The sequence below is a fragment of the Varanus komodoensis genome, unplaced genomic scaffold, assembly GCF_004798865.1.
Source record: "Varanus komodoensis strain SLA01 unplaced genomic scaffold, ASM479886v1 scaffold31, whole genome shotgun sequence".
Taxonomy (NCBI): Eukaryota; Metazoa; Chordata; class Lepidosauria; order Squamata; family Varanidae; genus Varanus; species Varanus komodoensis.
In genome coordinates, this window is record NW_025335780.1 from 1,702,561 (window position 1) to 1,730,430 (window position 27,870).

The 27,870-nt window shown below is 52.3% G+C and overlaps 1 protein-coding gene across 1 annotated transcript; it reads left to right on the plus strand.

The window, feature by feature from the left end:
* Positions 1 to 196: 196 nt before the first annotated feature.
* Positions 197 to 27,870, plus strand: EDA (ectodysplasin A). Its single transcript, XM_044437756.1, has 8 exons — positions 197 to 277; positions 750 to 852; positions 14,496 to 14,522; positions 18,718 to 18,897; positions 21,265 to 21,299; positions 21,710 to 21,761; positions 23,446 to 23,561; positions 25,871 to 27,870. The coding sequence occupies exons 1-8, from the start codon at positions 197 to 199 to the stop codon at positions 26,120 to 26,122; spliced, it is 846 nt and encodes a 281-aa protein (XP_044293691.1). The 3' UTR covers positions 26,123 to 27,870.

Here is a 27,870-nt window from a genome sequence, read left to right on the forward strand (position 1 = left end):
CTATTTGGAGGAAACATGGAAGCAGCCCACCTAGAAGGAAGCAAAGAACTTGACCTGTAGTTACCACATCTCCCTTTCATGCCTAAAAGAAAGCCCGTAAAATGATCTGGGAGGTCATTTCCATTTCCTCTTGCAGGTTTTTTGCAGCTTAGCTTAGGTGCAGCTTCCTGTTAACACAGCGACCCCAAACACGCTGATGAGGAAGAAGGCGCTGCTGCGCACGGCGCGCCTTCTTCCAGCCAGCACGCCCCAGGTTGCGCTGCGGCAGAACGCCCAGGTGCTGTGGCCGGCCTCCCAGGAGACGGGGCAGCCGGCCCCCTTGGCCCTGCCTGTGCCTGCCCCGGAGACCCTTGCTGGCCCTGAACCCGTGTCCAGCAGCCCCTGAGGTTCTGCTGCTTATCCGAGGAGAGACCATCCCCGGACTGCCTCGCGCTCTCTCCTGCCACCCCACCCGTCAGGCTACGGCTGAAAAGCCGGCCAACGGGGAGTTGCTGTCCGGTTGCGTTTCCTCTGATTTCTCTTCAAAATGCCTCAGAACAAAATACTGAACTGCACTGGCCACTTCCTGCACGGCGTTTCGAGCACTTCCTTGCAGCCTCTGAAAAGGGCTGCAGAACTTGGCCGGAGGAGGTGGCTCGTGCTGCGAGGGTGGATCACCAGCACCCCCACTGCTGTGCATCTTACCTTCAGCAAGTTTCTTTGGGTGTTCTCACTATTTATACCCTGCTGTTTTGTTTCATTGTGTGTAGGTGGCACTGCTTCATTTCTTCTCCCCTGAGGATCGCCCTCCCTACAAAGAAAGTCGTCGCGTCCGCAGAAACAAAAGGAGCAAAACCAGCGAAGGCTCAGAGGGTGAGTCCGCTCCTTCCCGAGACTTACCCCCCCCCCGCCTTCCGTGTCGCTGTGCCCGGACACGCATGCCCTCCGCCATAGGTGTCCTCTGGTGTACTTGATGTTTTGGTCAACTTCTTGCAGACTTTGATCTCTTCACACGTGCTCTTAGAACACTAAGTTTCTACTCTCCATTGCATTCATTTGGATATCCATTTTAATATCAAATAGATACTGGCTGCTTTTCCTCCCGTTGAATTGCAGCTGTGAAATCTGCAAGCCCGTCCCCACCCCAGCTGGACCTAACGGCTGCTAAAAATGGTTTTGTTGGGAAGTGTCTCAGACTCATGCCAGGCGTGACAAGGTTGTGGCGAAGCAATTCCGAGTCCACAGAGCATGAAGGGGGTGGTCCTGCTCCAGGAGGGAGTGGGGCACGAAAGGAACTGGTCGCTGCCTCCGTAGCAGAGGGCTCCCAGCTCCGCTTCTCCTCCCTCCGCATGTGTGCCTGGTCTGGAAGCCCTTGGGGGTTCCCAAGGGGCTGGTGCCATGTAGGAGAGACTGGCATGGAAGGCAGCTATCCCTTTATGGCTTGGTGCTTGGCAATAGCCGGAGTGCGGTTGTTTGCTGCATCTGTGGTAGGGATTTAAAAAAAAATCTCTCTCTCTCTTGCCAAGAAGACTTTGCAGTTTCTTAGCTGAAGTAGTTTCATTGTTGCCAAACTCCAAGAACTAACACTTTAATTGTATTTATTTATTTTCCATGCTGCCCAATAGCTGGAGCTCTCTGGATGGTTTGCAGCCACACATAAAAATACAATATAGAATACAAGCCACATTAAAAATGTTAGGGTTTTAAGTGACTTTCACTTCTCCCGATTGCTACTAAATACGCTTGTTGTGCCATTTACTAGCGGGTGCTTCTGTCCAGCGTGGAGCGATTGCAGGGGCGGTGCCGGAAATACCAGTCTGGCCCTTCCGCTAAGGCTGCGGCGCCGTCACGTCTGAATCCCTCCCGCGATGAGGGGCCGCCATCCATTCCTTGAGCACTTGCTCTCTGGGAGGCCGCAGCCGGCGCAGGCTGGCAGGCAAAATCTTCAGGCCAGTCGTGGTCCTCGTGAGGAACACCCCGCGGCTGGCCAGTCCCAGCTGGTTCCTGCTCCTTCGGGAGCACGCGGCTCCTGCTCCCTGCCGTGAGCAGCCCAGGGGCACTGCGCCCTGCGTGCCGTGGCGTGCCGTGGCTGACGTGGCGAGTGCACCCAGAGCTGTGGCTGGCTGGGGAAGAGGCAGCTCTGCGCTGGGCCGCAACAGCCGGGTGCATCCGACCCCAGAGCAGCCCGGCACCTCCGACTCAGGGTCCTTCCTCCGTCGGCAGCCCAGAGCTCCGGCGGTGCGCTACGAGCGCCACGGGCCCCGCGGCCTCAGGGACGGCCAGTTCTTGACGTGGCTGTAAGTCCTCCACGCGCCTCCCGGGAACGGGCTTCCAGGCCGGGGGATCCCTTTGGCTCCGCAGGACAGAACCTGCCGCCGTGCCGGTTTCAGCTCAGGCTCTCTGCAGAATCCCCCCTTACCGGCCGGGAGGGCAAGATCCCGGAAGGCTTTGCCGCTCTTCCAGCATGGCATCCCAGGAGAAACTGTGTTCTCGCCTGCTTGCTCCAAAAATGTCAGTGCTTTGTGTCACGCTGAAAACCCCAAATAAAAACACAGCTGTTCAGACCATTGAATACTAAGCATGGCTCCGTGTTTGAAGCAATAGGGAGCCCTAGTGTGTAAAAATAAACTCAGTTTCCAGCCAAAATGCCTCTGGATATTTTCCTTAAACATATTAATCTGCATATGTTAAAATGGTGGCAGTGTCTGTCAGCTCCTCAACACACAAAACTCTTGGATTCCCACCTAAGAGCCTGAAGGGAAATGCAAAGCTGCATGAGAGTCATCTCACGGTTGTATATTGTGGGGAAGGCAGGCACGGATGGGAGCCTGCAGAACTGCTCCGTCCAAGCCCAGCCCGGCTGGCGCTCTCCTCGCCCCTCACCATGGATGAATAATTTCTGGGCAGGGGTGCCTTGGCTGGTGTCACATTCAGACCAGCCGTGGACCCGGCTCTCTTGAAGTGGGGGCACCTCGGTCTGTGGCTGCGGCTGAAGCTGCGAACTCCCACACCTCCTTCCTGGCGGCAGCAAAAAGGCATCTGTGAGGACTCAAAGGGGGCTGGGGATTTAAAATATTTTGATCGTTTAGCTGTAGACAGTGGTGTGAGGAGAAATGTTGCTGCAATCAACAGAACAGCCTCCCCGGAGCCACGGGCTATCTGAAGGCTGCTCAATGGGCAGCACAACAAACTGCGAAGGGAACCGGCAGCCTGAGCCCCTGGCGGGTTATTTGTGCCACTGTGGGTGCCTCATTTATACGGTCTTTACCTGGCGTAGAAATAAGAAACGAAGCAGTGGTGTGGATGGAATTCTGCACTGCAGGAAAATGGGCTTCGTGGAACTGGAATGTTTCTTTTGTCTTGAACTGTTTTATAAATTCTGGCCACTTTTGGCTCTTTGACTTCAGCACCAGTTCAAATGACTAATACTTCTGTCAGCAGCTTTTTACTCATATTTTATTTGTTGCTCACAGGTGAAGAGAGAACTGGAGCAACTGCTGACAGAAAGGAGCTCTAGTGCTTGCAAGCTGCAACCTGCTGCAAATAGCTGTAGATGTTCTTAAAGTTCTGCGGTCGGCCTGGCAGGTTGCATTGTGAGGATGCGGCACGTGTGGATGTGCAGCCCCCGTTCCCGCAGGAGCCCCACACGGGCCGCGGGCCGCTTCCTCTGGGCAACAGCTAGCTCTCTGGGGTGGCAAACACTGGCCAGGGCTGTGTGCCCCTTGCTTTTATGGGGGACCCGATTGGACTGGGAGGCTTGAAAGAAGGAGCCCGAGTCCTCCTGCTGGATGCGTGCTTCCGGGGCGGGAGGGCACGACAGCACTCCCCCAGGGGGTGCGAGGAGTGGCAGACTCCGCCAGAGCAAGCTGGGCAGGCAGAAGGCCCCCAGATGCTTTGGATTCCCAGTCCCCATGTGCATGACTGCAGACCATGCTGGCTGGGCGTTCTGGGAACCGGAGTCCACACCATCTGGAGATCTGCCTTCCGGCTGGCCGACTCGAGGCGTTGGCTGAAGGTCCTAGCAGGGCAGGTGAGCAGGGGCGTTCCGCGTGTGGCAGGCTCCTGCTGGGCCAGCTCGCCGGCCGGCTCTCTCCGCCAGTGGAAAGCCAGTGCATGGGCTGCCCTGGCAACCAGCAAACCATCGAATGTTTGTTCCGCATCAGTAAAGTCGGGCTGCCTTCGCATCACCCGAACCCTTTCCTCTCCTGATGTGACTGGGAGCAGGCAGCCACCGACAAGGCGTTCCCCCTGCGCGAGACACACCCTTTGGAGGGGCTTTGTCTGGGTGCGTCACAACTCCCTCCCCAAAGCACTCGCCTGGCTCCTGATTCTCGCGTGTTTCGATGCCGGGCATGGGCAGCGTGGTTCCCGAGTTGTTGCAGTTGTCAGCCTGTGTTGTGCTGCAAGCTGTGCGGGCCAGAAGCCTGCTTGATCTATTGCTGCTGCTGCTGCTGCCTGGAGATGCACATGGCTTGTCAGAGGCTAGTTCCTTGTGGTCTCACAGAGCGTTTTTGCATTGCATAAACAGAAACGCTTCTTGGTGGGAGAGGGGAATCCTGCCCCAAAAGGCCGGTGCCGGTGCTCATAGCTGCAGTCCTCTGAAGGAGGCTGCCTTGGAGCAGCCGGTGCCACTGCCAGCCTGTGTGCTGCAGAGGCCAGACACTGAAGGGAGTGGCAGCTGCTGCCAGCAAGTGGCCAGCGTGGCGAGCCTCTAGCTCCGCGTGCCTCGCCAGAATGCCTGCGGCTGCCGGCGTGTCGCTGCTTCCCGCCCGCCCGCCCGCCTCCGAAGGGCTGCCTCTGCACGCCTGGCTAAGGCCTCCTCGGGCTCGCAGGAGACCTCTGCAAGTCCTCGGAGGCTCCTGGCACATTCGGGTGATATCTTGATCTGGAGGAAACATTGCTATTGACACGCTTGGAAAGTTACCAGGCCTTGCAGCCTTTTCCTCTTGTGGAATTTCGCAGCTTGCTTTTGTCTCTCTCTCTCTATCTCTCTGTTTCGTGCCTCTCGGGCCCGGCTGGTGTCTGTGGCTTCCTCACCGAGGCGTTGACTCGCCGCATTCTGCATGGGCTGCACTTTGGCATGTGGCTGGAAAACACAGCGATAGGACTCTCCTGCGCTGGGTGGGGAGAGGAGGGGGGCAGCCGCTTCTTCATCGGCCTCCTACATGCCTCCCCCCATCTGCAGGAGGGGGGCTCACCGTCCCCAGAGATCACCGTGGCCTTTGCTTCCAGCCCTTGGAAACAGCTGTGGTGTTTGTGCGGAGCTCTTCATGTCATTGCATCCCGCACACTCGGGAACTCACCGCCTGCACTGCGGCAGCCCTGCCTCTCTCCCCAGCAGCTCAGAGAAGGTGCCTGGGCTATGAGACGTCTCTGGCAAGGGGCTTGTCCCTCTCCAGCCCCAGCAGCTGTTTGGTGTGGAGCCAAGCCCCCCTCCCCCCAGTAGTCATTTCCGACGTCCCACGGCCCTAAAAGGGGTGGGAATGCTGCTTGAGGAAAGTGCCCCGTGGTTACTGAGCCCGCAATCACCAGAGCGCTCTTTCACGCGTTGATCTGGCGTGTAACAGGGGCCATGCTGGGTCCTTTAACCATTGAGGAGCAGCGGCAGCTGCCTGTCACCAGAGGTGGGTGCTCAGCCTGCAGCCCAGCCAGCAGGGGCTATTGGAGGGCCAAACAACCTTCACACAACCCAGAGTACAACTGTGCAGGGACACGAAGGTTGCTTCTTCCTCAGATGATCTCACTAGCCACGGTCACATGCCATGGCCCCTTCCAGCCAGGCCTGCCTGCTTAGCCAGCCTGTGCTGAGCAACTCCAGCAAAGAAACCCATGACGGGCTCCGTGTCAAGCAGACCAGCTTAGACCCACGGGCTTCATTTTTATGCCACCCAATAGCCAAAGCTCTCTTACTGTTGTGGGATAGTTGTGAGCTGCGATAATGATATTTTTAACTAACAGAAACAGTTCTGCATTCACACGTATGCAGTGCCCTTGCCACCGTTCAGCCCTGCAACTGTGAGAATTACCTGCCGGACACTCTTTGGTGGCTTCTGTGACACTTCTGGTTCTGCAGCTTCAGAGGCGCTGTGGATTTCCTTACTGTGTGGGTAGATAAACAGAAATTGTTGCCATGTTAACCAGCCATTCCTCTGCTTTCCGTTATAAGCTTGATCTTGATGTCTCGCTCACTAACCCGAACTAAGTTAAAGTGCTTGAGATCACACAATTGTCATCTTGTTGCCAAGCTCCTCCCCCCAGACAAGTTTAGGCCACATTGGACAAGTATTTGAGCAATTCTGTAATTAGCTGCTTGCCTGAAGTTTTCCTCACTTCTTTTAGTTGTCATTTCATTATATTTGGGAGTAGAATTGCCAAAGCTTCAGTCTAATGATGTTCGAAAGCACAGGCCACTGCTGACACTTCCTTCATAAGAAAATTCTGCTTGTGCAAACTCAGGTGCTGAAAGACCAGCATTTTCCCTATCTCAGAAATTTCTGTAAGAAGCCAGCCTTTTCCTGTAGATGCTCTGAGGGTCTCATATACCTGCATGGAGTGGGTTCCTTGCGTAACCAAGAGCAGACTGAAGGGAGATAGGATGCGCTCCACAAGGGCTTCTCATGAAGAGGAAGGTCAGGATCCCTTCTCATGCTCCCAGAGTGCAGGAGGGGGAATGATGGGCTCGAGTTACAGGAAGCCACATTCTGGCCCGATATCTGGGGAAACGACTGCTAGAGCAGTAGGCAGTTCAGCCAACTGCTGGGGGAGGCCGTGGGCTCTCCCACCCTAGAGGCATCCGAAGTGCCGTCTGGAAGGGATGGTTTAACTCGGAGTCCTGGCCTGAGCAGGGCTGGCTCCTTCCAACTGTATTGCTCTATGGTCCTGTGATTCTGTCATTCTGCTCCTAGTAAGCTGCTTGCCCAGGATTTTGACTGAGCAATTTACTGCACCATAGAACCAGGGATTCTACATTAGAGGTTTTCTCATCCAGAGGAAGAATAATAGGATAAACCTCGGGCTACGCAGAGACCCAAAGATTTGCCGAGCTTTCTACTCAAAAGCTTTCGCTTTCGCTTTCACTGCTTGCTCCTCCCTCCTCACGTGTTGCTTCTTGTGCAGGTCTGTACTGCTCCCAGCAGTCGTCTTCCATTCACTGAATTTTTTGAAACATTTAGCGGTAAGGGGTTGATTCTGTGTGTAGATTTGCAATGGGATTAAGGCCTTTTTCTCAACTCTGTATGTTTAGAACACTTTTCCTGTGAAGAAGAGGCACATGATCTCTGCAGACACAAATTCACAGTTTTGAGAACTATAAAACCAAGCATCTGTGATAATATCTTCTAAATAAAATAAATTGACCAATAATCTTACAGAAATCTCTGGAGAAGCATGACATTGTGAATGGATTACTGGAACTCATTTACCAAAAAATTTAAACATTGCATGAATATACAGCCTCACACTACATAATTAAAAACTAATCCTTATTGCATGATGAATAACATTGGGACTGTAATGTGTCTTAAATAGAAAACGATCTTTAAATAGATTTTTCCTCAAAAAGTGTTTTGTTTTAAAAATCCAGTTTAAATGTCATTGTCAATGCTATTTTTCTTCGTCAAGCTGCATTTGATACTGGAACTGAACAGTAGGGTGAGCCGGGGTGACGGGATTCTGGAGATTAGCCCTTTGAGGCTCTGGAAGGTAGTCCTTCAGCAGAAGAGTCAGCCCAGTGGCTCGGGCGGAGGAAAGGGGATATATCCGCGCAAGGCTTGTGCAGCGAGGCAGAATGAGATGCTGCCAGAGGGGCAGCTGAGGGAAGTGTCTACAGGTGGCAGCTACAAAAACAAAACCAAGAGCAGCACCGGGTGCCCACCGAGCGGCTTGCCCTGCCTGATGTGCTTTGTCGACCAGGCGTTTCTCCTGCACCTCTGTGGCAGCAGCTCAGGAGAGAACACCGGGTGGTGATGGAGCTCACTGCTCAATCGTTGCCCTGCAGACGGAGGGAACATTTCAAGGGAGTGGCCATGTTGGTCTCTTCCAGGAAAACCGTCTCAAAGGCTGATGCATTTATTATGGCAGAAGGTTTCGTGAGCTCAGCACTTCATCGGATATCAGACATGAAGTCTGGTGTAGACGGTGGAGAACAGCTACAGGAGCCCCTCGCAAGGCCGGGTGGCCCTTTCATGCTCACCTAAAGCCTTCGTCACGGCACACGCCGTGCTGAGATTGGCCCAGGCAAATGGCAGTGGGCAGCGTTCACGCAGAAGCCCCCTGTTCTGGTTGGAGTTGCCGCGCAGGAAATGGTTAAGTCGATGGTTCCTAAATTCCGTGAGAGATGAAAGACCTCTAGGCTGAGAGGCGATGAGGTCAAGCCATGAGTTCCAGTGAGGATTTTGGGCTGGCCAGAGCAATAGCTCAGTTCTCCTGGGGATGAGCGTGTGCAAGCCGCTGCGATGTGGAAGCCCCAGAGGCCACGTGAGGGTGGAGTGAGGACGGGGCAGCAGGCATGGTCTGGGGCCTGCAGAGCGAGTCCGAGGGTTTCCCGGACTGCACTTGGCACAAATGTGCGTCTTGTAATAGAGACTGCAAGCACTGACATGCCACCATGTGGTTCTTATTCCTTCTGCTTGTCTTTGAAGGTAATTGGTTCCATCCATCTCAAATGCGCTTGGCTTGCCACAGTTATTTGTACTTTCACTCTGTTTATAATTTTAATGGTGCAATATATATAACATGAAATAAACCCTGACTTTGAAGGGAATATGCAATAGTCCAATTCCATGTGCAGTTTTGGGGGTGGGGAAGGCCTCACCCTCTTCCAGCTCTTCTTTAAGCCCCAAGTGCACGTTTGCTGCTTTCTTGCAGAGCAGAGCAGAGCGCTTCACCTGATGGGGAGTGATTCTTCTGCGTAGTGTGAGTTGTGAATGTCAAACCCAGGTCCAAAAGTGCCTGTAGTAGCTTTCCCATTGTCGGACGGTGCACCCAGCAACAGCCCCTCTGCCTTGTCTGGACGGAGTCTCCGTGTATCGGCCCTCATCAGTCCATCCCCAAGGCCAGCCACTGCCTCACCTGGGTTTGACAAGGAAGAAAGGGAGACCTGGCTGCCTTTGCACCATGATAGCACCTCAGGCTGTCCCTCCGGATGACCACTCCGGGGCTTCCTGGGGATGTTGAACCACCCAGAGGAGAAGCAGCGCCCTGCAGAGCGCCATGGCAAAGCTGCCGTGGCAGTGCTCCCTCCGTGCCACTTCTTGAATCAGTCAACCCAGTAGGAGCGGAACACTGCAGAGCAGCACCTCCAACCCCACCAACCTACCCAGAAGGACACCACAGTGGGTGGTACCGAAAGCTGCTGAGCAGTCCAAGAGATCAACAGGGACACACTCCCTGTCTCTCTCTGGGTGAAGGGCATCCCACAGGGCGACCAAGGCTGGGTCTGGAGCCCCAGTGAAGTAGATCTCGCTAGTTAAGAGGCTTAGGACAGGCTGTGCAGTTCTGCTACTCAAGAGAGGAGATCTGCTGCCCAAGACAGGTGCCGTGCTCTGCAGGTTGTAACTCTTGCCGAGAACATGTGCTGTAGAAGTGCTGGCATGCCGGCCCCTGGTGGTGGCTCCTTCCTGCAGGACTCTGTGTGCATGCAGACATTTTCCCTCCCTCTGCCGGTCCTCCGGAGACCCTCGTGCAGCCACAGCAGTGTGTGTCCTGCTATCGCAACTGGCAAGAAGCAAAACCAAAAGAGAGCAAAGAGGACCGGTGCCGGTATTTTATGTGGTGGTGCACAAACGGCTTGCCACGTGGAGCGGCGTGACGTTGCCGTTCTTTGAGCACCACACCGGTTCACACTGGTACGGCGGCTTCTGCAGCTGGAGTAAGCCCCACCTGGATCCGTAAGGCCCAGGCCTCACGGTTCCTCGCTGCAGCCTACAGAGAAGAGTCTACATGGCGAAGGGAGAACGTGCAAAGATGTCTTCTTGAGGCCAGGCTGAGCAAGGTTATTTTTTAAGGTGGAACTGAGACAGTGGAGATTTCTTGCAGGCAAGGGCTCCTGCAGCCACTGCAACAAAACCCGGAATGGTTGGATCCATGTGAACGCAGCCCTGCTGTCAGTTCGTGCTGATGCTGCACATCCTTGGCTGTGATACAGCGAAGCACTTAGCGTCTGCTTAACCATGCGGAGATGGGTGATGTCAGCGGAAATGTTTCATAGAGCCTTGAAGATGGGTGCTCCTTATCGATCGGGATTACGAAAGTGAAGCGTACTCATTGGAACAGGTTATTGTATTTTGTTTTCTAGAAATTCAGAGTGGAAGGCTTTGTTAAATGTGCAACCAAGCAACAAAAGTAAAGAAGAGGGTAAAGGGCTCTGTAATGGGAGGCCTTTGAAATACGAGGAGGTGCCTTGATGCTCAAAGTTGTTACAGCTGGCTGAATTATGGTGACTGCCAATTCCGCGGAGGTTAGCGCCAGGCCACCGCTCCTTCCCACACTACCATCATCACCTCAGTGTGTCTGGCTGAACAGTCCCAGCGCCCTCTGCCTGGGGCAGGGAGCTCCTTGGCTGCGGTTACCTCATGGAATCACGGAAGAGTAGAGTTGGAAGGGGCCATGAAGGCCATCGGGTCCAGCCCCCTGCTGGTGCAGGACACCAAGTTACACCTTCCCACTCAGATGGCTGCCCAGTTTCTTTTTGAATGTCTCCAGTGTGGGAGAGCCCACCACCTCTCCAGGCAGCTGCTTCCACTGCCATATTGCTCTGATAGTGAGGAAGCTTTTCCTGAATCTGGGTTGACCTCATTATTCTGTGTCCTGCTCTCTGGCATCAGCAAGAAGAGATCTTGACCTTCCTCTTTGAGGCAGCCTTTGAGGTACTTATAGAGGGATATCATGTCCCCACTCAGTCTTCTCTTCTCAAGGCTGAACGTGCCCAGTTCTCTCAGTCCCTCCTCACAGGGCAGTGTTCCCAAACCCTGGACCATTTTTGCTGCCCTCCTCTGGACCCCTTCTATATTTTCTTCATCTTTCTCAAATCTTGGTGCCCAGAACTGAACAGAGTGTTCCTGATGAGGTCTGACTAGTGAAGAGTGCAGGAGAACTGCTACTACTTGTGAGTTGGAAGTAATGGTTCTGTTAATGCATCCCAAATAGAAGTTGCCCTTTTTGCAGCTGCATCACATTGTTGACTCATATTTATCCTGTTGTCCACAATTACTCCAAGGTCTTTTTCTTCTTCAATTCTGTTGAGTCACAGATTTCCCATCCTGTATCGATGCCTTTGGTTTCTTTTTCCTAGGTGGAGGACTTGGCACTTGCCCCCATTGAATCTCATTCAGGCTATGAGTAGAGATGTCGAAGGAACCAAGTCCAGGGAATCCAGTAGATTCTCACTACCAAAATCCTCACCCCCCCCCCTCCACACACACACAGCCTTCTGTTAATGGGACCAACTGAGCAAGTTATTTGCAAATAACCTCATGTTGTCCTGCTCTGAACTGCTATAAGAAACATCTGAACCTTACTGGAGCAGTACGCATGGCATGACAGCCCACTGTGGGCTCCTTAACGTGTGGCTACCATTCTGAATACGTATGGCTTATGTAAGGACTTCGGGATTATGTAAGAGTTGTTTAGCCCTCATGTAAGCCAGCCTTCCTAGTCTGGAACAACAGAACTCCTGAGTGGCTTGGTATATTCGGTGTGGTATACTGTAGCTCATGCATCATCTGAACCAAGGCACGTGCCAGTTTATTTCATAGAGCATTTGAAGAGCAGGACACCATGCATTTTGGTATCATTAGCTAGCAGGAGGGATTCAGAGGGGAAAAGGAATTCTGGAAGCAAGGCTGTAAAGAACCAGGACAACATGTGGCATCTATGTTGATCAACGATGTGGGTGCTTGGGGGCAAAATGTGGGCAGGCATCCTATAGGGCATTGCCCAATATTATTACAGACTAGGTCAGTATGTCAGTTTTTTGAGAAATTTAACCCTCTCAATTGACCCCCTTTCAGTTTTCTTTTTATTAGCTCCTTCACTTACGAGATATTTCCTCTTTTGAAGTGAAATGTGACTTTATTTTGTAGATTTGTACAGTGGTGACTCGTAGTTTGAACGACTCTAACGTTGAGTCGTTAGAGTTCAAATGTGAGAGTCGAGATAAAATCATTCCTCAGTTCAAACTGTGCTTCTAAGGTAAAACTGCGAGCAAAGTGGAAAAAATACACTCGCCGCAAAAATGGCACAATGGTGAACCCAGGTCAAAGGAAAAAAAAAAAACCACTTTCATGGCCAGAATTCAGAGGTTCATACAGCCTCTTGAAACGAGTTAAGTTTGAAGTACGAGGCATCACAGTGTCCTGCTTTTTTCTTACAAATGCAGGTTTCTATGTCAGATTTCTCCCATCCAAGTTGCAATTTGTTCACTAGAATCACATGACTGCAACTAAGGACCAATCTTACTCTTATTGGTATAGCCCAGCCCTGGCTTCCTTTTGAGGACAAGGTATGAGCCTGCTAGATAAAACTCTCCATCACAAATCCTAGACCCTTCTTTACTTGTCCTACAGTCAAAATCAGGCAAATGAAGCTTGAAGTTTGAAAGCATGCATGATCATACACTCCAGGGAATATATGCTTCTTCTGGAAGAGGCTGGATCTATTTAGTTTAGTTTGGACAGTCAAGCATGATCACATTTTATGAAATATGAAGCTTGTGTAGAATGAATAAATGCTTCTGTTTGCTGTTAGCATTTAATGTCATTCAAATGAGTTAATGTAAATTCAGTGCAGAATATTCTCTAAATACCAGTTGATAATCTTGCCAACTGAATTGTGAACTACTTGAATTTCCAGATTGTTTAAAGTATTTTATCTGGAAGTTAGCAAGTCACAGATAACTGGCTTGTCTTTCCAAAAGCATAGACAGCACTCTGGCCTTGGAATGTGGAGTCGAAGATCCAACCCCTCCTTCCCTGCCCCCTTGCAGCCAGTGTGGAAAGAAGCTTGCTAGTTGCCAAACATCAGAAAAGTTTTTATTTATTTATTTGTAAATTATCTTATTTACAATTATTTGTAAGCTGCCCCGAGGCTTCGGCGAATGGGGCGGCCTAGAAATTTTCTAAATAAAAAAATAAAATAAAAGTGACATTGGAGGTAGAATGTAGGGAGTGATTGGTGGGCAGAGAGGGGAGGAGAACAGGGAGGCTAAGATACGAGTTATTCTGAACTCATTCCAGCCTCTTTCTCCCCTGCTTCTGAGGTGCTCTTGCTAGATGGCCAAAAAAGCCTATGTAGCAAAATCTGTAGGGAAAATGGGGAGGTGATTACACCTCCTGCCCTGCAATGGATGGATGAACACCTCCAACTTCAGGGGATTCTGACAACAGAAGGCTCAATGAGCCACCCAAGGCGTTATGAGCCACCAAAATTATTTAAGTTCACTTGCCTTCTATAAAACTCTTAAGAATTGTGCATAATCAATCCCTCCATGTGGTCTTCACAGGCTGCGAGATAGGACAGGTTCAGAGATGGTAACTAACACAAGGACACCCACCGAACTTGCACGCCTGAGCAAGAGTTAGACTCCACTGCAGCTGGTCAAAGTGCTCTAGTCACTCCACCAGCCTTTTTTTAATTCTTAAAATGGCTTTAACAGGAATCCTAAGCTGCAGACCTGGCCCTTATCCTTTGCTGTCCAACTACATCACCAAACAACTACCTCAGTTTATGGGATCTTTACATGTAGGGAGGTATTTGGTCATACAGAGTAAAAAAACTAGTTAAAATCAGGGAGGGGGGAGTTTGCTGGGACCTTCCAGGAAGAGGTAGCTTTACTTATACAGCATTTAGGGGACATTTCACCTGTTTCACGAAGAGAAAACTGTTCTCCAGCCCTTTCAGAGGCCAGGTGCTGGGGGGCAGGTGGGGGGAGCCAAGCCAGGTGAAGTGCAACACACTGCAGAGCTGGCTGCAGGACTCCTTGCGCGACGAAGGTCCATGCCAGGCCTAATTCTGTGTTCTGCAGGAAGCACATCTGAGAAATTAATCCTGTGCATTTGCTGATAAGGGAAAGCTACATTTCTTCGATGTCCTTTCTGTGACACGAAATGACAGCAGGAGCACAGATGCAGCGCACATGGCAGCCGATTAATCCAGCATGAGTGCTTTCTGTCATGATGACTATATTTAAAGTGGGGAAACTGTCCTGCAGAGCCACCATTTCATGACTGAGGCTGCATTTCAGAAAGTGCAGGGGGCAGGAGTCTTTCATTTCTTGCATGTAGAAAAGGAGAGCAGAGACATAGGCAAGTTGTGCTAGATAGAACTTGGAGGCCTCCAGATGCTTGGGACTTCAGCTTCCACCGGCCCCAGTCAGCGTGGACAGTGGTCGGGGTGCTGGGAGCTGGTGGGGAAGACTGGTGTAGCCTTTGGAGACTGTCATCTAGCCATTCATTGGTTGCGCATGGATATTAGAGTTAATTGCAGGCCTCTGAAATATCTTTCATTTTTTTCTTTTCTAGGCACAAGTTCCTCTAAAAAGAAAAAAGGTATGTTTGTTTTTATCCTGTTCTGCCAGTGGCAGTGGATCTTCTTTTGGATCCAGGGACAATAAGCACACGTGTGGGTGAAGATTAAAGAGCTTTATTAGGAAGCTGTAGAAAAAAAGAGTATAAAGGCAAGGTAGGTGCAGAGTCCAGTGCTTACATCTCTTCTGCTGTTGGGAACCCCTTGAAGGAATGACCTCAGACTGGCTCCTGCCAGCATTCAGCAGCTTGGTCTCTGTCACGGCTCTGCTCTTAGGAGGATCCCAGGACCATGTGCAGGGGGTTTGGTGCTTCCCACGAGCTTCTCTGCTCCCATTAAACTAGTTAAAATTAATACACTTTGCATAAAACTAATTAGGAAAGTGTCTTGGGCATTCCCATACCAGGCATGTCAGCCCATCTGCTGGTAAATAGTGCTTTCAGGTTGGCCAAGGGTCTTCCCAGAACACCTGGTTTCCAAGTCTTTCTAGTTCAAACTCATCCAAACAATGAGTAGCACTTATTTAACCAGCTATCAGTGCTTTCACCAACACTGAAAATTGGCCAACAGGTAACTGAATGGCTTTCCCAGGCCTCGGCTGGCATCTAGATTGCGTGCAAGACTATCTGAAAGCATGGTGCACCAACACGCTGCTCACATGCAAGGCCAGACATCGCGGGTGCTGGACTGGCCTGGCCACCAAGCGGTGGGAAGCAGCAACGGGCTGCAGAGGCAGCCCCGCTGGAGAAGCCAGGAAGACCCAGACTGACTCTACAGGGAGGGCCCCTCACAGGGACAGGACAGCCCTGCATCTCTCTCTACTGGTCACAATGGTCTTCCAGCCTTTTCCACTGCACATACCTCTCTATTCAGCAGCAGTGAACACAGTACTCTACCCCAGCAATTCAAAACCCAAGAAGAGGATGAGGAAGCCTTTGCCACGGCTGGCTGCATCCCCGTTTAGCCGGGCCTCCCTGGCCACGGCATCCTCTGAGCTCCCCGTTTGCCCCACCTGGGAGAGATGAGCGGGCTACCTCCCCCACGGTCTGGAGCTTTCCCATGGAGCTGAACTGGTAGCTGTTCCCGACTGTCCCCACCTCAGAAAGAGGCCACAGGCAGGCAGCTGCCCGGCCCTTTCTCTCCCTGGCTGGCGGCTGCAAGAATTTCATTTGGGGCGCTGTCCAGTGCCCAGGCAGCTTCTGCTGCACATCACTTCATACCTGTAAATGCGGCAGTAGCTGCAGCAGAAGAAAGGGGATCCTCGCTCGGCTTTTAAGCAGGAATCTCACTTGGATGGAAAATCAAATGTGCACGAGCACGGCCTGCCTGCGCACGCTGCCGGCGAATCACTTGTAGTTGTGTCACACCTGAAGTAACAGCTAATTTAGTAGCAGAAGAGGCCTCTGGGGCAGGATTAACAGAAACAGCTGTAGTGCTTCCCCTGGTCCTGGGGGTGAGGTGGAGGTGGGGCGTTTGTGTAGGGAGACCTGGCTTAGGCATACATTTGACTCTGTATGAAGTCAAGTCTAGGATGAAGATCATTTAAACCAAAGGAATTTAGTAATATATGCTAAAGGGGACACGCGTGTTAAGATTTGGAATGCGGTTCAAGGTTATAGTTTTATCTGTATCCCAGTGAGGCAGCAGAGAGCTGAGACAGACGAGTGCAGCTTTGGCCAGTCGCCAGCTCAGATCTGAGCAGCCATAAGCACTGATCCAGAAGCAGACGTCAGGTGCAATCATACCAATTTTTCTGAAGAAAAAACCCCAGGACTCCCACTATTCCCCAGTCAGCATTCCCTCGCCAGCTCTTTTCTGTCTAAACATGCACAGAAGAGCACCTTTAATCTTGCTTTGCCCCTGAAATCCTTCTGCGGGCCATCTGTGCCAGTTCTACCAAGATTACTGTGGCATACAAACCATTCTTTATTATGCATTTATTATTAGCATTTCTATATTGCCTTTTTACTGAAAAGTGGTGCACAACAATTTAAACCAAAATAACCATAAACCACAAGGCCACGGAACACATCGCACTGCTACATAATTTAAAAGGCTGGATGCTGGGGACATCTTCAGCCCCTCTCTGAGCATCAGGGCTGTGGGGCCAACTGCAGCGGTTGAGGAAGTGCCTCCACAGCTTGGGATCAGCACGCAGTACAGGAGGGGCTCATTCGCCAGCCGCTCTCTGCCAAAAGCAACGCCTGCGGGGGGGCCTCGCTGCAGATCATGGAGTACAGGAGTTGTGAGTTTCCACAAAGGCCATCGGGTCCAACTCCCTGCTGTTGCTGGACACCAGATCTTAATAATTGGAGAGCTTCACAGTGAGGCAGACAACCTGTTCCCAAACTTTAGGGTTTAAAAGTTTAAAATGAATGCCTTGCCTTGAACTCAAAACCAGCTGGAGGTATTTCAAGCCAAGAATAATACAGTCGCGTGGCTGTGGCAAGCAGCCTAGCCCAAGTGGCGCTCCCAGTAGTAGAGCAAGTTGCTGTGAGCAAGGCGTGGATGATGGCTGCCAAGTCAGGAGGACTCCGGAGAGGCTGTGGCTGGTGCACAAAGCGTACTTGCGCCGGTGCGCCCCGCCCCCCGGCGGGTGTAAGGGCATCGCAGGACTGAGGCGGCCCCTGAGCGGCAGCTCTTGTCCTGGAGAGGGGCTGTGCTGATCCACGTCCTGAGAAATGGCTCAGGCCAGTGGGGTGAGCCTTCGTGTTACGCCACGACCAGCACGGAAGTGACCGGGGGCAGCGTCTCCTCCTGCACCGGAGTTCAGATTAGCAGCCACTGAAGCAGAAACCGATCGTCTTGCTCTGCCTGAAGGAACCAGCCAGGTTTAGGGTGGTGTCGCAATAGCAAATACTATGAAGTTGTGAAATATTTCGGGGGGATGTACTGGAGGGCTGCACAATCCTTGTGGAAACGTCCTCTCTCGCTCCTCCGCACGCCAGAATGTGCACTGCTGCATTAGCGCTGGGCGTTGGGAAGGCCCTTCGTGACAACCTAGGAAAGGCTTCCCGTGACCCTGGGCTTCATTCCCAGGCAGCCGTGCCGGGTCCGGGCAGGCGTGGCCCCTCCTCAGGGTGGCTCCCCAGAGATCTGCCCTCCATGGCCCACCCACATTTCGGCTGAGGGCACTAGATGGGGGTGATGGGGACCAATTCCCTCCCTTGGCCATGTGAAAAACCACGCAGAAACATCCTGCAGGTGGTAAAAGGGTTTGCGAAATGCCCGTCTCCAATATCAGTTTAACCGAAGTCCGGAAGGGGAGCACTGAGCCCACGGGCCTTGGTGCTCAATGCTGCAAGCAGTCACGCGGCTTGAATAAGAATTATGCATGTGTGCACATCTCGTATCTTTTGGGAATCAGTCCAGTGCCTCCCACTGGTACACGTAAGGCCCCAAATTCAGACGATTCCATGCGTCCAGCAGGGCAGGGCAGCAGGGGCCTCCGCCCCTTCCGTGCCTTGCACCACCCAGGCGAAGTGCTGGAGGGAGAGGGAGGGAGCCTGGGGCGCTAAGAGGAACTGCCAGGCTGAGCTTCATCCACAGCCTGCGTCTTCGAGGCCTGCCTTGGAGAGGCAGCCAGTGCAGTGCTTTCCCCGACAAATGTATAAAACACCGTTCTTAGCAACATTCACGCCCAATTATGAAAGAAAATGAAAACAGGACAAATAAAACAATGAGTGATGGTGAAATCTAATTCCACAAGGATCTGACAAAGATAAAACAAATGCAGGCACCAATAACAACAAAGTAATCACACAGGAAAGCTAAAATCCAGTCCTCTTGGTTGAACCAATAGCACCTGCCAACAGAGACTGGCAGCAACATGATATTAACACGGTGCCAGGATGCCTCGATCAAGCTCCAAGCGGACACGAGGGGCCTGCCCAGCGTCCCACAAGCAGGCCCCCCGCCAGGTGCCCTCCTGTGCGACACTTTCCCGGCTGCCCACTCGCGGGGCCATCCGAGGTCCCACCCCAAGCCGAGTGCGACCTCCGTGTGCACGTGTTTTAAGCTTCTGCTTGTCTCAGGAAAGGTTTTCTTGCTGAGTTGGTCTCCTGAACTCCCCGAAGGGTTTCCTGCCCACTGGCTTTCGGGGTGGGCTGGGAGCACGCCTGCTCGCGCTGGCCCTCGTTCGGGGAGCACGAGGGGCAGCCCGTGCTCTGCGGCAGCCACAGCCCTGCAGGTGCAGCCTGACACGCTTTATTTCCACAGGCAAGAAAGCCGGCCCTCCAGGACCTGCTGGGCCCCAAGGCCCCCCCGGCCCCCCCGGACCCCAAGGGCCTCCTGGAATTCCAGGGATCCCCGGTATACCAGGCACCACGGTCATGGGCCCTCCTGGCCCTCCAGGACCTCCCGGCCCCCAGGGCCCTCCCGGGCTGCAGGGCCCTGCTGGTAAGTGGTGTGCGGGAGCAGAGGCACAGCAAGATGTGTCCTGTGGGAGCAGGGCCCCCAGCCTCGTTCAGCCCATCTGGAACGAGGCCACTGGGGCATCGTCCGTATCCAGCCTCAGGTGCCAGTAACGTGCCAGTCAGCCCGCTCTGTCACCTGCCTGCCTTGGGACTGCCACCTGACACACCTCCTTTCACAAGGAAGGACGCTGCACACCCCCCACGCACCACCTCAGGGCTGCCCTGCACTCCCAGCGGCTCTCCTGCTGCTTTAGCACAGGACTTTATGGGGAAAGCAGGACGACCAGAGGCTGCCTGGGGTCGCCCCTGCGCCGATCATTGGCCCTACCCCCGTCTTTCTCCCCTCTTAAAAGCCCCTCAGGCAGCTGATGAGGGCGATCTTCTCTCCACCGCGTCCTCAGAACGGCCCATTGAAGTAGCTCCGACTGAGAGCCCGTGACTGGCCCGCAGCGGCCCTGTGAGTTTGTGGCCAGTTGGGAACAGAACGTGGAGCCGCTGAGGCTGCAGCCACCGCAGCACATTGGTTTTGATTTACAACATGCCCAGTGGTGGGAACTGTTTTTAGGGGAAAGCCTGTGCTGACCGGCAGGGGTGGCCACAGGCAGCATGCTGGAGCGAGTGGGCCGGTGCCTGCGTACAGCCTCGTGGAGTTGCAGCTTGAATGGCAGACTGGGATGAATTCATAGCACTGCTGGGGTGGCTGGAGTGGGTCTGCTTTCATTCTTTCATTTAGGCTGTGTGGTTTCACTGTAAAAGTAGGTAAACCTGCAACTTCAGTGGTACCCCCAGGCCACCCCTGAGGAGTGAATCGTGCTTGTCACATGGGTCCCTCGTGCATTCAGGGCCCATGCAGTCGAGCGGTAACATGTGATGCAGCCACAGGAGAGTGACGCTGGAATGCCCTCCAGGCCCCAAGCCTGCGCCCCACTGGTGTTCCTTGGCGCCCCACGGATGAGGGCCTCTGGGAAGGATGTAAGCGCAGTCTGAGCATTCACGGTCCCGAAGGTGCATTTTGAGGTGTATAAATAGGAGTATTTCGGCTTGCACCTTCACGAACTTGGCAGTGCAGGACGATGGGCCTGTAACCACAGCAAGCCTATAAACACCTCAGAGAAATGTTGCATTCTTGTGACAATTGAAAATGGTGTTGGGTGTGAATCGTGGGATACCTTGATTAACTAGTATAGATGTTAAATATTTAGGACCCTTCTAGATTGTAGAGGAAGAACAGGAATTGCCTTAAAGAGAGGAGCAGATTCAGAGAGCACAACAAATACTGTATCAGCACCTAAAAGATTGTTTTGGCATAATGTAAATTGTTTACAGGGTCGAAAGTGGCTATTGTAATTACACCGTTCTGTCCTGGTGGCATGATTCAGTGAGCATCAGGTCCTTGGGGAGGGGCATGGAAGCAAGTGAGCACGCCGTCTCCAGTGGCTCACCCACTTCTGGGGCATCCTTTGGTTAACTGGCAAGTGGGGGTGAGCAGAAACCAGTTCCGAGACAAGCAGGGCCCACTCTCTGGAAGATCTACTAGTTAAGAGCACTTTGGGGGGGACCCCACCATCTGGTACAAAAGGGAGGGGCTCCTACCTGCTTCCTCAGTGCCCTGGGAGCTTTGTCTCTATTTCTTCCATGTTTGAGCATTCTTTTCCTGTTCCTTTCTTCTTATCATAAAGCTGTTTCTTTGCTTCTTACAATCCTTCAACACTCCTTATATTGCACAACAGTACCCATTTTCCTTACCTTCCAACAACAACACCCCCTAAACATAAACATCTTCTTTGCCTTCCCTTGCGATCCCAATCACACTAGCTCCCTTTGTCTGCTCTGAGGAGGCAGGCAGTGAGGAGCGCCAGACTGACCCGTGTCCTCACTGTCTGGCTTTTATCAAACGAGCCAGAAAGTGCCGTGTGGATCGCCTCCAGCAGAGGGCAAGCTCCGCTCTCCGCTCGAGTGCTCAGCCACGCCGGACCGGACCGCGTGCTTGGCAAAGCCGGCCAAGGAAAGAGGCATACCTCGATCCCTTTTTCTTCCTCGTAACCATAGAGGGACACATTGCAGGACACTTTCCTGCCTGTGTTTCATCAGCACAGAGTCCTTGCTTTGGTCTCAGAGAGAGGTGCCTGCACTCGATGTAAAAGAGAGGCACCTGACACTCAGGGCAATAGCAGTGCGGGAGCTTAGAGAAGAGCGGAGGATAAAATCTTCCAGGGAGTTGCCATAAGGCTCAGTGGAAAGCTCCTAGTCTGTCCCCAGACACAAACCGTGATGCTGTGAGAGGGAAATGCTGCACAGATGGTGGTGACAACCGTGGTGAACTCAGCGTGTGTCACGTTGTGTCTTGCAGGTACCACAGATAAAGCAGGACCAAGAGAGGCTCAGGTGAGCTGGCCTGTCTCGGGGGAGAATATTAGTGGAACTTTGACCCAACTGAACCTGAGATTTTTCATATGAAAAGGCCGTATTTTCTAGCCTTTTAATTGCACCAAAGGCATCAATTTTAATTAAACCAAAAACAGGTTTAAGAGAAGACCTTTCGTTAACAAGGTCTATGCTAATTGCCTTGATGCCCTTGGAAACATAAGAAGAACTTCTTGGGGTTAAAATCTTTTCCTCAAATTACCTTTCCTAAAAAAATCTCCTGGGATGCCTTGTAACCTTCTTGGGCAGCTGTGTCGCACACCTTGACAATGAAATGCTCGTCTGCTTCTTCTGTCTCAAGGCATATGAGAAAAGCATGCAGAGCGGCTTTATACCTGTCTAATCTTTATCTGCTGTGCTCTGATTTGCAGCCAGCGGTGGTTCACCTTCAAGGACAAGGGTCAGCCATTCAAGTCAAGAATGGTAAGAATTTGAAGCGGTTGGCCACTGAAGGCTTTCTTCTGCTTCCACGCAAATGTTTGTAAGCTTAAGCAAGCGCTGTTCCACAAGGACATGGCTCAGCCCCTAATCGTCACAACGTCGCCTTTTATAACAACATGAATGTTCCCCACATCTTCTCTCAGTAGCATTCCAATCAGATATCAGTAGCCAAGCCAGGCCAACTATTCCCACCCTGTCAATGTTCCTTTTAAAAGCCGTGTCTCTCCCCCCCGCCCCCCACCCCCGGCCACCCAGGCACCTTTCGATTCCCTTTTCAGCATAAATACCGTCTTTTTCACTTCATTCCCACCACTACAAAAATTAACCTGAGTGGTTTCGCTGTGCCATCACCCTGCCTCAGTCACCAGATTCACTGCAAGCCCAGCACAGATGCCACCCTCTCCCAAGCCTTCCCCTCCTGCCTTTCCCCACCATTTCCCCCATCCTTTCACTTACTGTGGAACACCTTGAAAGAGGTCATGTGGGGATACCTGGACGACGCCTTCCGGCTCAGTGTGGTACGAGGGCCCCTCCCCGGAAGCCTCAGCCTCCACCTGGGGGCTTCTCATTGAAAGACTGCTGCTGGTTGTAGCGCTTCGGGGGTGTGGGGGCTCCCTCGTTTGCCGGATTCCAACATTCTTGCCGCAGACAGAGCACTGTCCCGGGGGCAGGGATGGGCCTCGCGTCTTTGAGCAGGGGTCCCGCTCCGCCATCCGGGAGTGCAGCTCGTGTGCGCACAGAGAGGGCCGAGGCGGCGCTGTTGTCTCTTCTTCCTGCACTCGCTCTCCATGGGGCAGCTTTTTCCCCTGAATGCTTTTTGCAAAGTGTTTAGCGCCTGATGCCCACTGACGGTCTTCCTCCGTGCGGTTTGGAGGCGGGCGCATGCGGTGCGCCTGTGCCGCTCGGCAGCAGCTCTGCTCCCTCCTGGCTGGGCGTTGCACAGTGCGGTGCCGGCATCAGGGGGCAGTTGCTGAGCAGCTACTGGAGGCCTGTGGTGTGGTGCTTTTCGGCGCAGAGCTGCCGATAGGCCACGCAGACACTGGAGCCTGGCCTCAGAATTGGGTTGACATCCCCCTCCTGCCAGCTTGCCCAGAGAGGCTGTGGAAGTCCTGAACCGTTGTCTGGGGGCAGTAAAGGGCTGGCGAGGTTTAAATTGAGTGTCGGTCCAGACAAGAGAGAGCCATTGCGGGTTTCTGTGAGATAAGCGAGTCTGGGATTGAGGGTATGCGTAGGGGTTTGGCTCTTCTTTGTAGGCTATTAACCCTCTTTCTTCTGCCTGGCTTTCAAGTTATTTAAATATATTAGCAGTCTTCCATTTGGAAAAAAAATCACCCAATCTTGGAAGCTCAGTTGGGCTGGACCAAGTTGAAATCTGGACGGATGACTTAAAATGTTGTGAACTGCCCAGAAAGCTATGGGCAGTATAGAAAAGCAATATAATAATAAAATTCTTTGTCTTTTTTCCAGTGTAAAATGTTTTAAAACGTCTATATTGTGACAGATTCTTTTTATTCTGTAACACTTAAACAAAGAGTGCTTACCAGAATTATTCACGTTCCATTCAGTAATCAGCAAAATCAGGGCCGAGGCTGTATTTGTGCTGCTGTTGCACTCCATCCTGACGAGCACTGAGTGACTGCCATTTTCTCATACTGAGATCTTTCAGGTGGAGTCCTCAATGACTGGTCTCGTATCGCGATGAACCCCAAAGTGTTCAAGCTGCACACCCGCAGCGGGGAGCTGGAGGTACTGGTGGACGGCACGTACTTCGTCTATAGTCAGGTAGAAGTGAGTACGGTCTTAGGCGTAACTCCTTTTCCTAAACGCTTTGGGACTCTTAAAGTGAAGGCGAGGAACGTATGGTAATGAGCATTTAATGTCTAAGGGAGCAGGAAAGGGCGGTGGGGCGGGTCATGTGGCCAGGCCAGGGCGATGCAGCCGTCAGGCTGGCTGGGCTGCGTCCTGCAGCATGTTCAGAGGCTCCATGCGCGGCACGCCGGTTAATGTCCCTGCAGTTGGGCGGCTGGCTCAGGTACCCGGTGCCTCTCCAGGAGGGCAAGAGCAAAGCATGCACAGAACGGAGGAGGACCTCTGCTCAGCTTCCTTCGGACTGCAGCACACCTAGGACCAGCAGGTGGGACTAGAAGGAAGGCAGGTCTTGGCCTGCCATTCCGAGATGCTTCCCAAACCCAAACCCTCCAGCACGCCTGCAACGTGCCATCACCCACGGCCCTCACATCTGAGCGGCTTGAGAGCAGGCCCTGCGTCCAGAAAATAAATCTTGGTCGGGCTTCTCAGCCTGGAAATCCAGGAGGGTCCCTTTATCAGCCGCAGACAAGGAGAGCGACTGGACCAGGGGGATTTAGTCCTCTGCAGCGATGGAATTCCAGGCATCTGGTTCCCGGAAGGCCATGCCCACCAGCACTTCTTCTGATCAGCAAAGCTGAGAAACCTCTCGGGACGTGTTTCCAAGGACATGTGGGATCTGGAGCAGGTTTTCCAGAATGCCCTTGTGCATTTCTCTGACCAGTACATGAGTACTTCCTGACACCAAGCTCATGGCGATGCCAAGACCATCATGGGCACAGCGGCCCTGAGGTGGCATGCTTGACCATGATCTACCGGATTGTCACAAGAGGCCTGATGCTGCGTAAAGGACCGGCCATTTGATGGGCAGAGAGTGTTTAATGGGAAGACTGATGAGTTTGTTTTTACTCCCAATACTTCATGGATCAGAGAGGGTCAGAGAGCTTTGATCCTGCATTTGTGGGATGTAAACTCGTCCATTATGCCCAAGAAATTCCTCATGGCGATGCTGCTTTGGATTCTCCAGCTGCTGTGCAAGGTTGACTTGTTTGGATCAAAGGGTCATGGAAGATCTTTTTGCACTGCTGTCACGAAGACTTCCCAGCATGGACCTTGCCGTGTGTTTGCCATGTGTGCCCACACTCCCCAAGGTGGGGCGACGCCAACCCACCGCAGGGAGCTTGGCTTGCTGCACAGCGCGTGCTGCATTGAGTACTTCAGCTGCTCACGCCTGCGCTCAGATAGCACAACCGCAGGCTCTGCTGCAGTCCGAGTGCCATTTCTGATGTCAGCACGAAGGTATTACTGGTTCTTGAGGCCACAGCGAATGGTCGTAAGGAACTGAGGAACTAGGCAGGGGCGTAAGTACTTTGAGTGCAGAGGAAGGAGGTCACAGGAGCTCTCTGCACGGGCCCCACCTGGGCCCACGGGAGCACGCAAGGAGCTGCACGTGGGAGTGGGCGCCCTGTCTCCTTGGAGGCGTGGAAGCAGGGACTGGATGCTGCAGCTGTGTCCTGCCTTGCGGAGCTAGCGCTGAGCAGAGGACTGAGAGCTTCAGCTCCCTTCCAACTCCATGCTTCCGGGATCTCCAGGCAGAGCTGGGAAAAACCTGTCATCCACAGCCACTGCTGGTCAGCGTGGACAAGACTAAATTAGTCTGGCTTGGTATCCGCTTCTCATTTCTGTTTTTGATTGGATCAAAAAGGGATGTGGTGATGCGACGCCTCCCGCCTTTTGCCTGCCAGACCTGCCCTCCTGTTTTTGCTGTGGTGTAAAATTGCTGCAGTGTTCCATGAAAATGCGAGTGCAGCTGTGTGATTCTCCTAGAAATAGACAAAAGCCAGCGCAGGCGTCACAGCGGCTGGAGGCAGAGCAGTGCAGATGTCCCGCAGGCTGCGAGTCTGCCCACTCATGGGCACCACTAGCCTGCCAGCAAAGCCCCTGCCTGCTTGGGACAGCAGTCCACACAGCCAAAGACTGTCAGAGTCTCACATGTCTGTTAAACAGTAAGAGTGAGCAAGGATGCTTGTTTCAGGCATGGCTACTGGCTGACTTTATCAAAGTTTCAGCGAATCCGTTCTAGATTTCTAGCTGCACCTTTGTTGCTCATGCCATTGTGTAGGAAAACCTTGTTCTCCTGGCTCAGAGCAACTTGCATGCACGGTGTGGAGGGATTCTGTGGTGCTCCTACACTGGGCTCTTGAAACGCATCTAGACGGTTCGCAGTGTACGTGTGTGCTTGCTCTTCTAGTGATGCTGGTCCTTCTCTGTCCATTTCCAACCAGGTGTACTACATAAACTTCACAGATTTTGCTAGCTATGAGGTGGTGGTGGATGAGAAGCCCTTTTTGCAATGCACACGAAGCATTGAGACTGGCAAGACCAACTTCAACACCTGTTACACCGCTGGGGTTTGTCTCCTCAAAGCCCGCCAGAAGATCGCAGTGAAGATGGTCCATGCTGACATCTCCATCAACATGAGCAAGCACACGACCTTCTTCGGAGCCATACGGCTGGGAGATGCACCAGCATCCTAAAGAAGTCGACACGTGAGGAGAAGGCTTCCCAAACTGCATGGTGCTAGTCTTCAGAGGAGTTGTATGTGGCTGTCTAACCCCTGAGAAGCCGTGGGGAGAATTGAGAAGAGATATTTACTTGTTAATGTAAACGCAGGAAGGAAGAGCGTGGTTTTCCTGCTGCTCACATGAGCGTAGTACTGAAAGACAAATGCGGAGCTTTTAGAGAGGGGAGGCCGGTATGACCTTCCTCACTGCAGGACTTGTAAGTCACTCACGACTTGTCTTGCTTACCTGTTGCACTAACAAGAATAGCTATCACAGAATCCCCTTAAAAAGTTGCTTGTGAATGCACTTAAGTACATCAGAGAAAGCAAGAGGATTGGGGGGGTTCACTTATCTGCAAAGCTGAGAAAATTCTTTTGTGGGGTAATGATGCCCTGTGGCTGGGGGTGCTGGGGAGCAGGACCCAAATAGCGTGGACAATTTTTCAGTGGACCAAGTGCTTCTGGGCAGACTCCAAAAGTACACAGTGCGTCTGTGGGTAACAGAAGAGCACTGCATTTGTCAACAAAACAAAATGCTCTCCAGGAAGCTAGTTCGTGAGAACACTCGTTTTTACAGGATCACAGTAGTGATTCCAGCAAAGTCCAAGCCCCCCCGCAGTAGCCGTTCATGCAAAATAGGTAGATGGCTACGTATGTTGCATGTTGTGTTGCTACAGGCCTCTGTATATCCATGTGTGTTGTGTTGGCAGTCAGTCTGTCTTGAGCATGGGAGCAACAGCTGGAGCTTGTCCACAGAAATCTGTTCTGATTGGTGGGCTGAGCCACAGGTCAAGCAAACATGGGGTGAACGTTGCCCAGCGATCTTGCATGATACCATCATTGACCAGATTTCCCAGGACAGATGTTTTAGGAGGGAAATGGACAAAGACTCAGTTGTGGAAGTTCTTTCTGAGGATGTTCTTGGGATGGAAAAGCAGCCCTGTGAGCAGAGGAAAATTGGATTTTAGCTGAGCCACCAATCACAAGCGCCTTGCTACGGCAGATGCTTTCAGCTTGTAAGCGGCTACCCAAGAATGATTTGCTTAAGTGCCTTTGATACAGATCCTGTGAGAGCCGCCCTAATAGGCACTGCTGAGACTGGCATGCCACAGAGCCACTTTCCGGGGATGCCCCTGTGATAACAAGGTTGGCGGAGTGGCTAGAAAGCATGTTGAACGGAATAGACCAGTATAATTACAAGCTCGTTCAGCCCTGTTCCAGTTCTCAAAAAACACGGCATTTTTCTTTTCCAGCTGACAGCAGCATTAGCAAGACCAGTTAAGCTGGTCTAGCCTATGTGGGCCCTTGTTCCAACCTGTGGCACCTCCCAGTTCCCAAAGCAAAGTGAGTTGGAGGCACTCTGGCTTACAGCTGGGATTCTACACAAAGTATAGAGTGTGGAAAGCCCTTGCTTGAGTGCTAAGATGATGCGGACTGAGGTCAGTTGCCAGATTTTACTTGCTGAGTATGTTGACATCTTCAGAACTCTGTTTTCATGCTGCCTCTTACATGACAAGCAGCCCATCTTTCAGGGTCCAGAGCTAGATAAGGTGTTGGATGCTGTTTGATTGGTCAGCACCCTTATTAACAACATTCTCTGTACATAATATATATATATAGACAGATAGATACAGATAGATACATATAAAATGTATATAAATGTGGATGTAACTTTATGTAAATTGTTGGTATTTTCATTGCAAATAAAACTTTTCAGACACA

What these genes read in the sequence shown, in the direction of transcription:
- EDA (XM_044437756.1), top strand. Translation starts at nt 197, where the DNA reads ATGAGGAAGAAGGCGCTGCTGCGCACGGCGCGCCTTCTTCCAGCCAGC. An exon ending in CAGGACCAAGAGAGGCTCAG is followed by an intron (nt 21,300 to 21,709) that starts GTGAGCTGGCCT and finishes TCTGATTTGCAG; the next exon opens with CCAGCGGTGGTTCACCTTCA. An exon ending in CGTACTTCGTCTATAGTCAG is followed by an intron (nt 23,562 to 25,870) that starts GTAGAAGTGAGT and finishes ATTTCCAACCAG; the next exon opens with GTGTACTACATAAACTTCAC.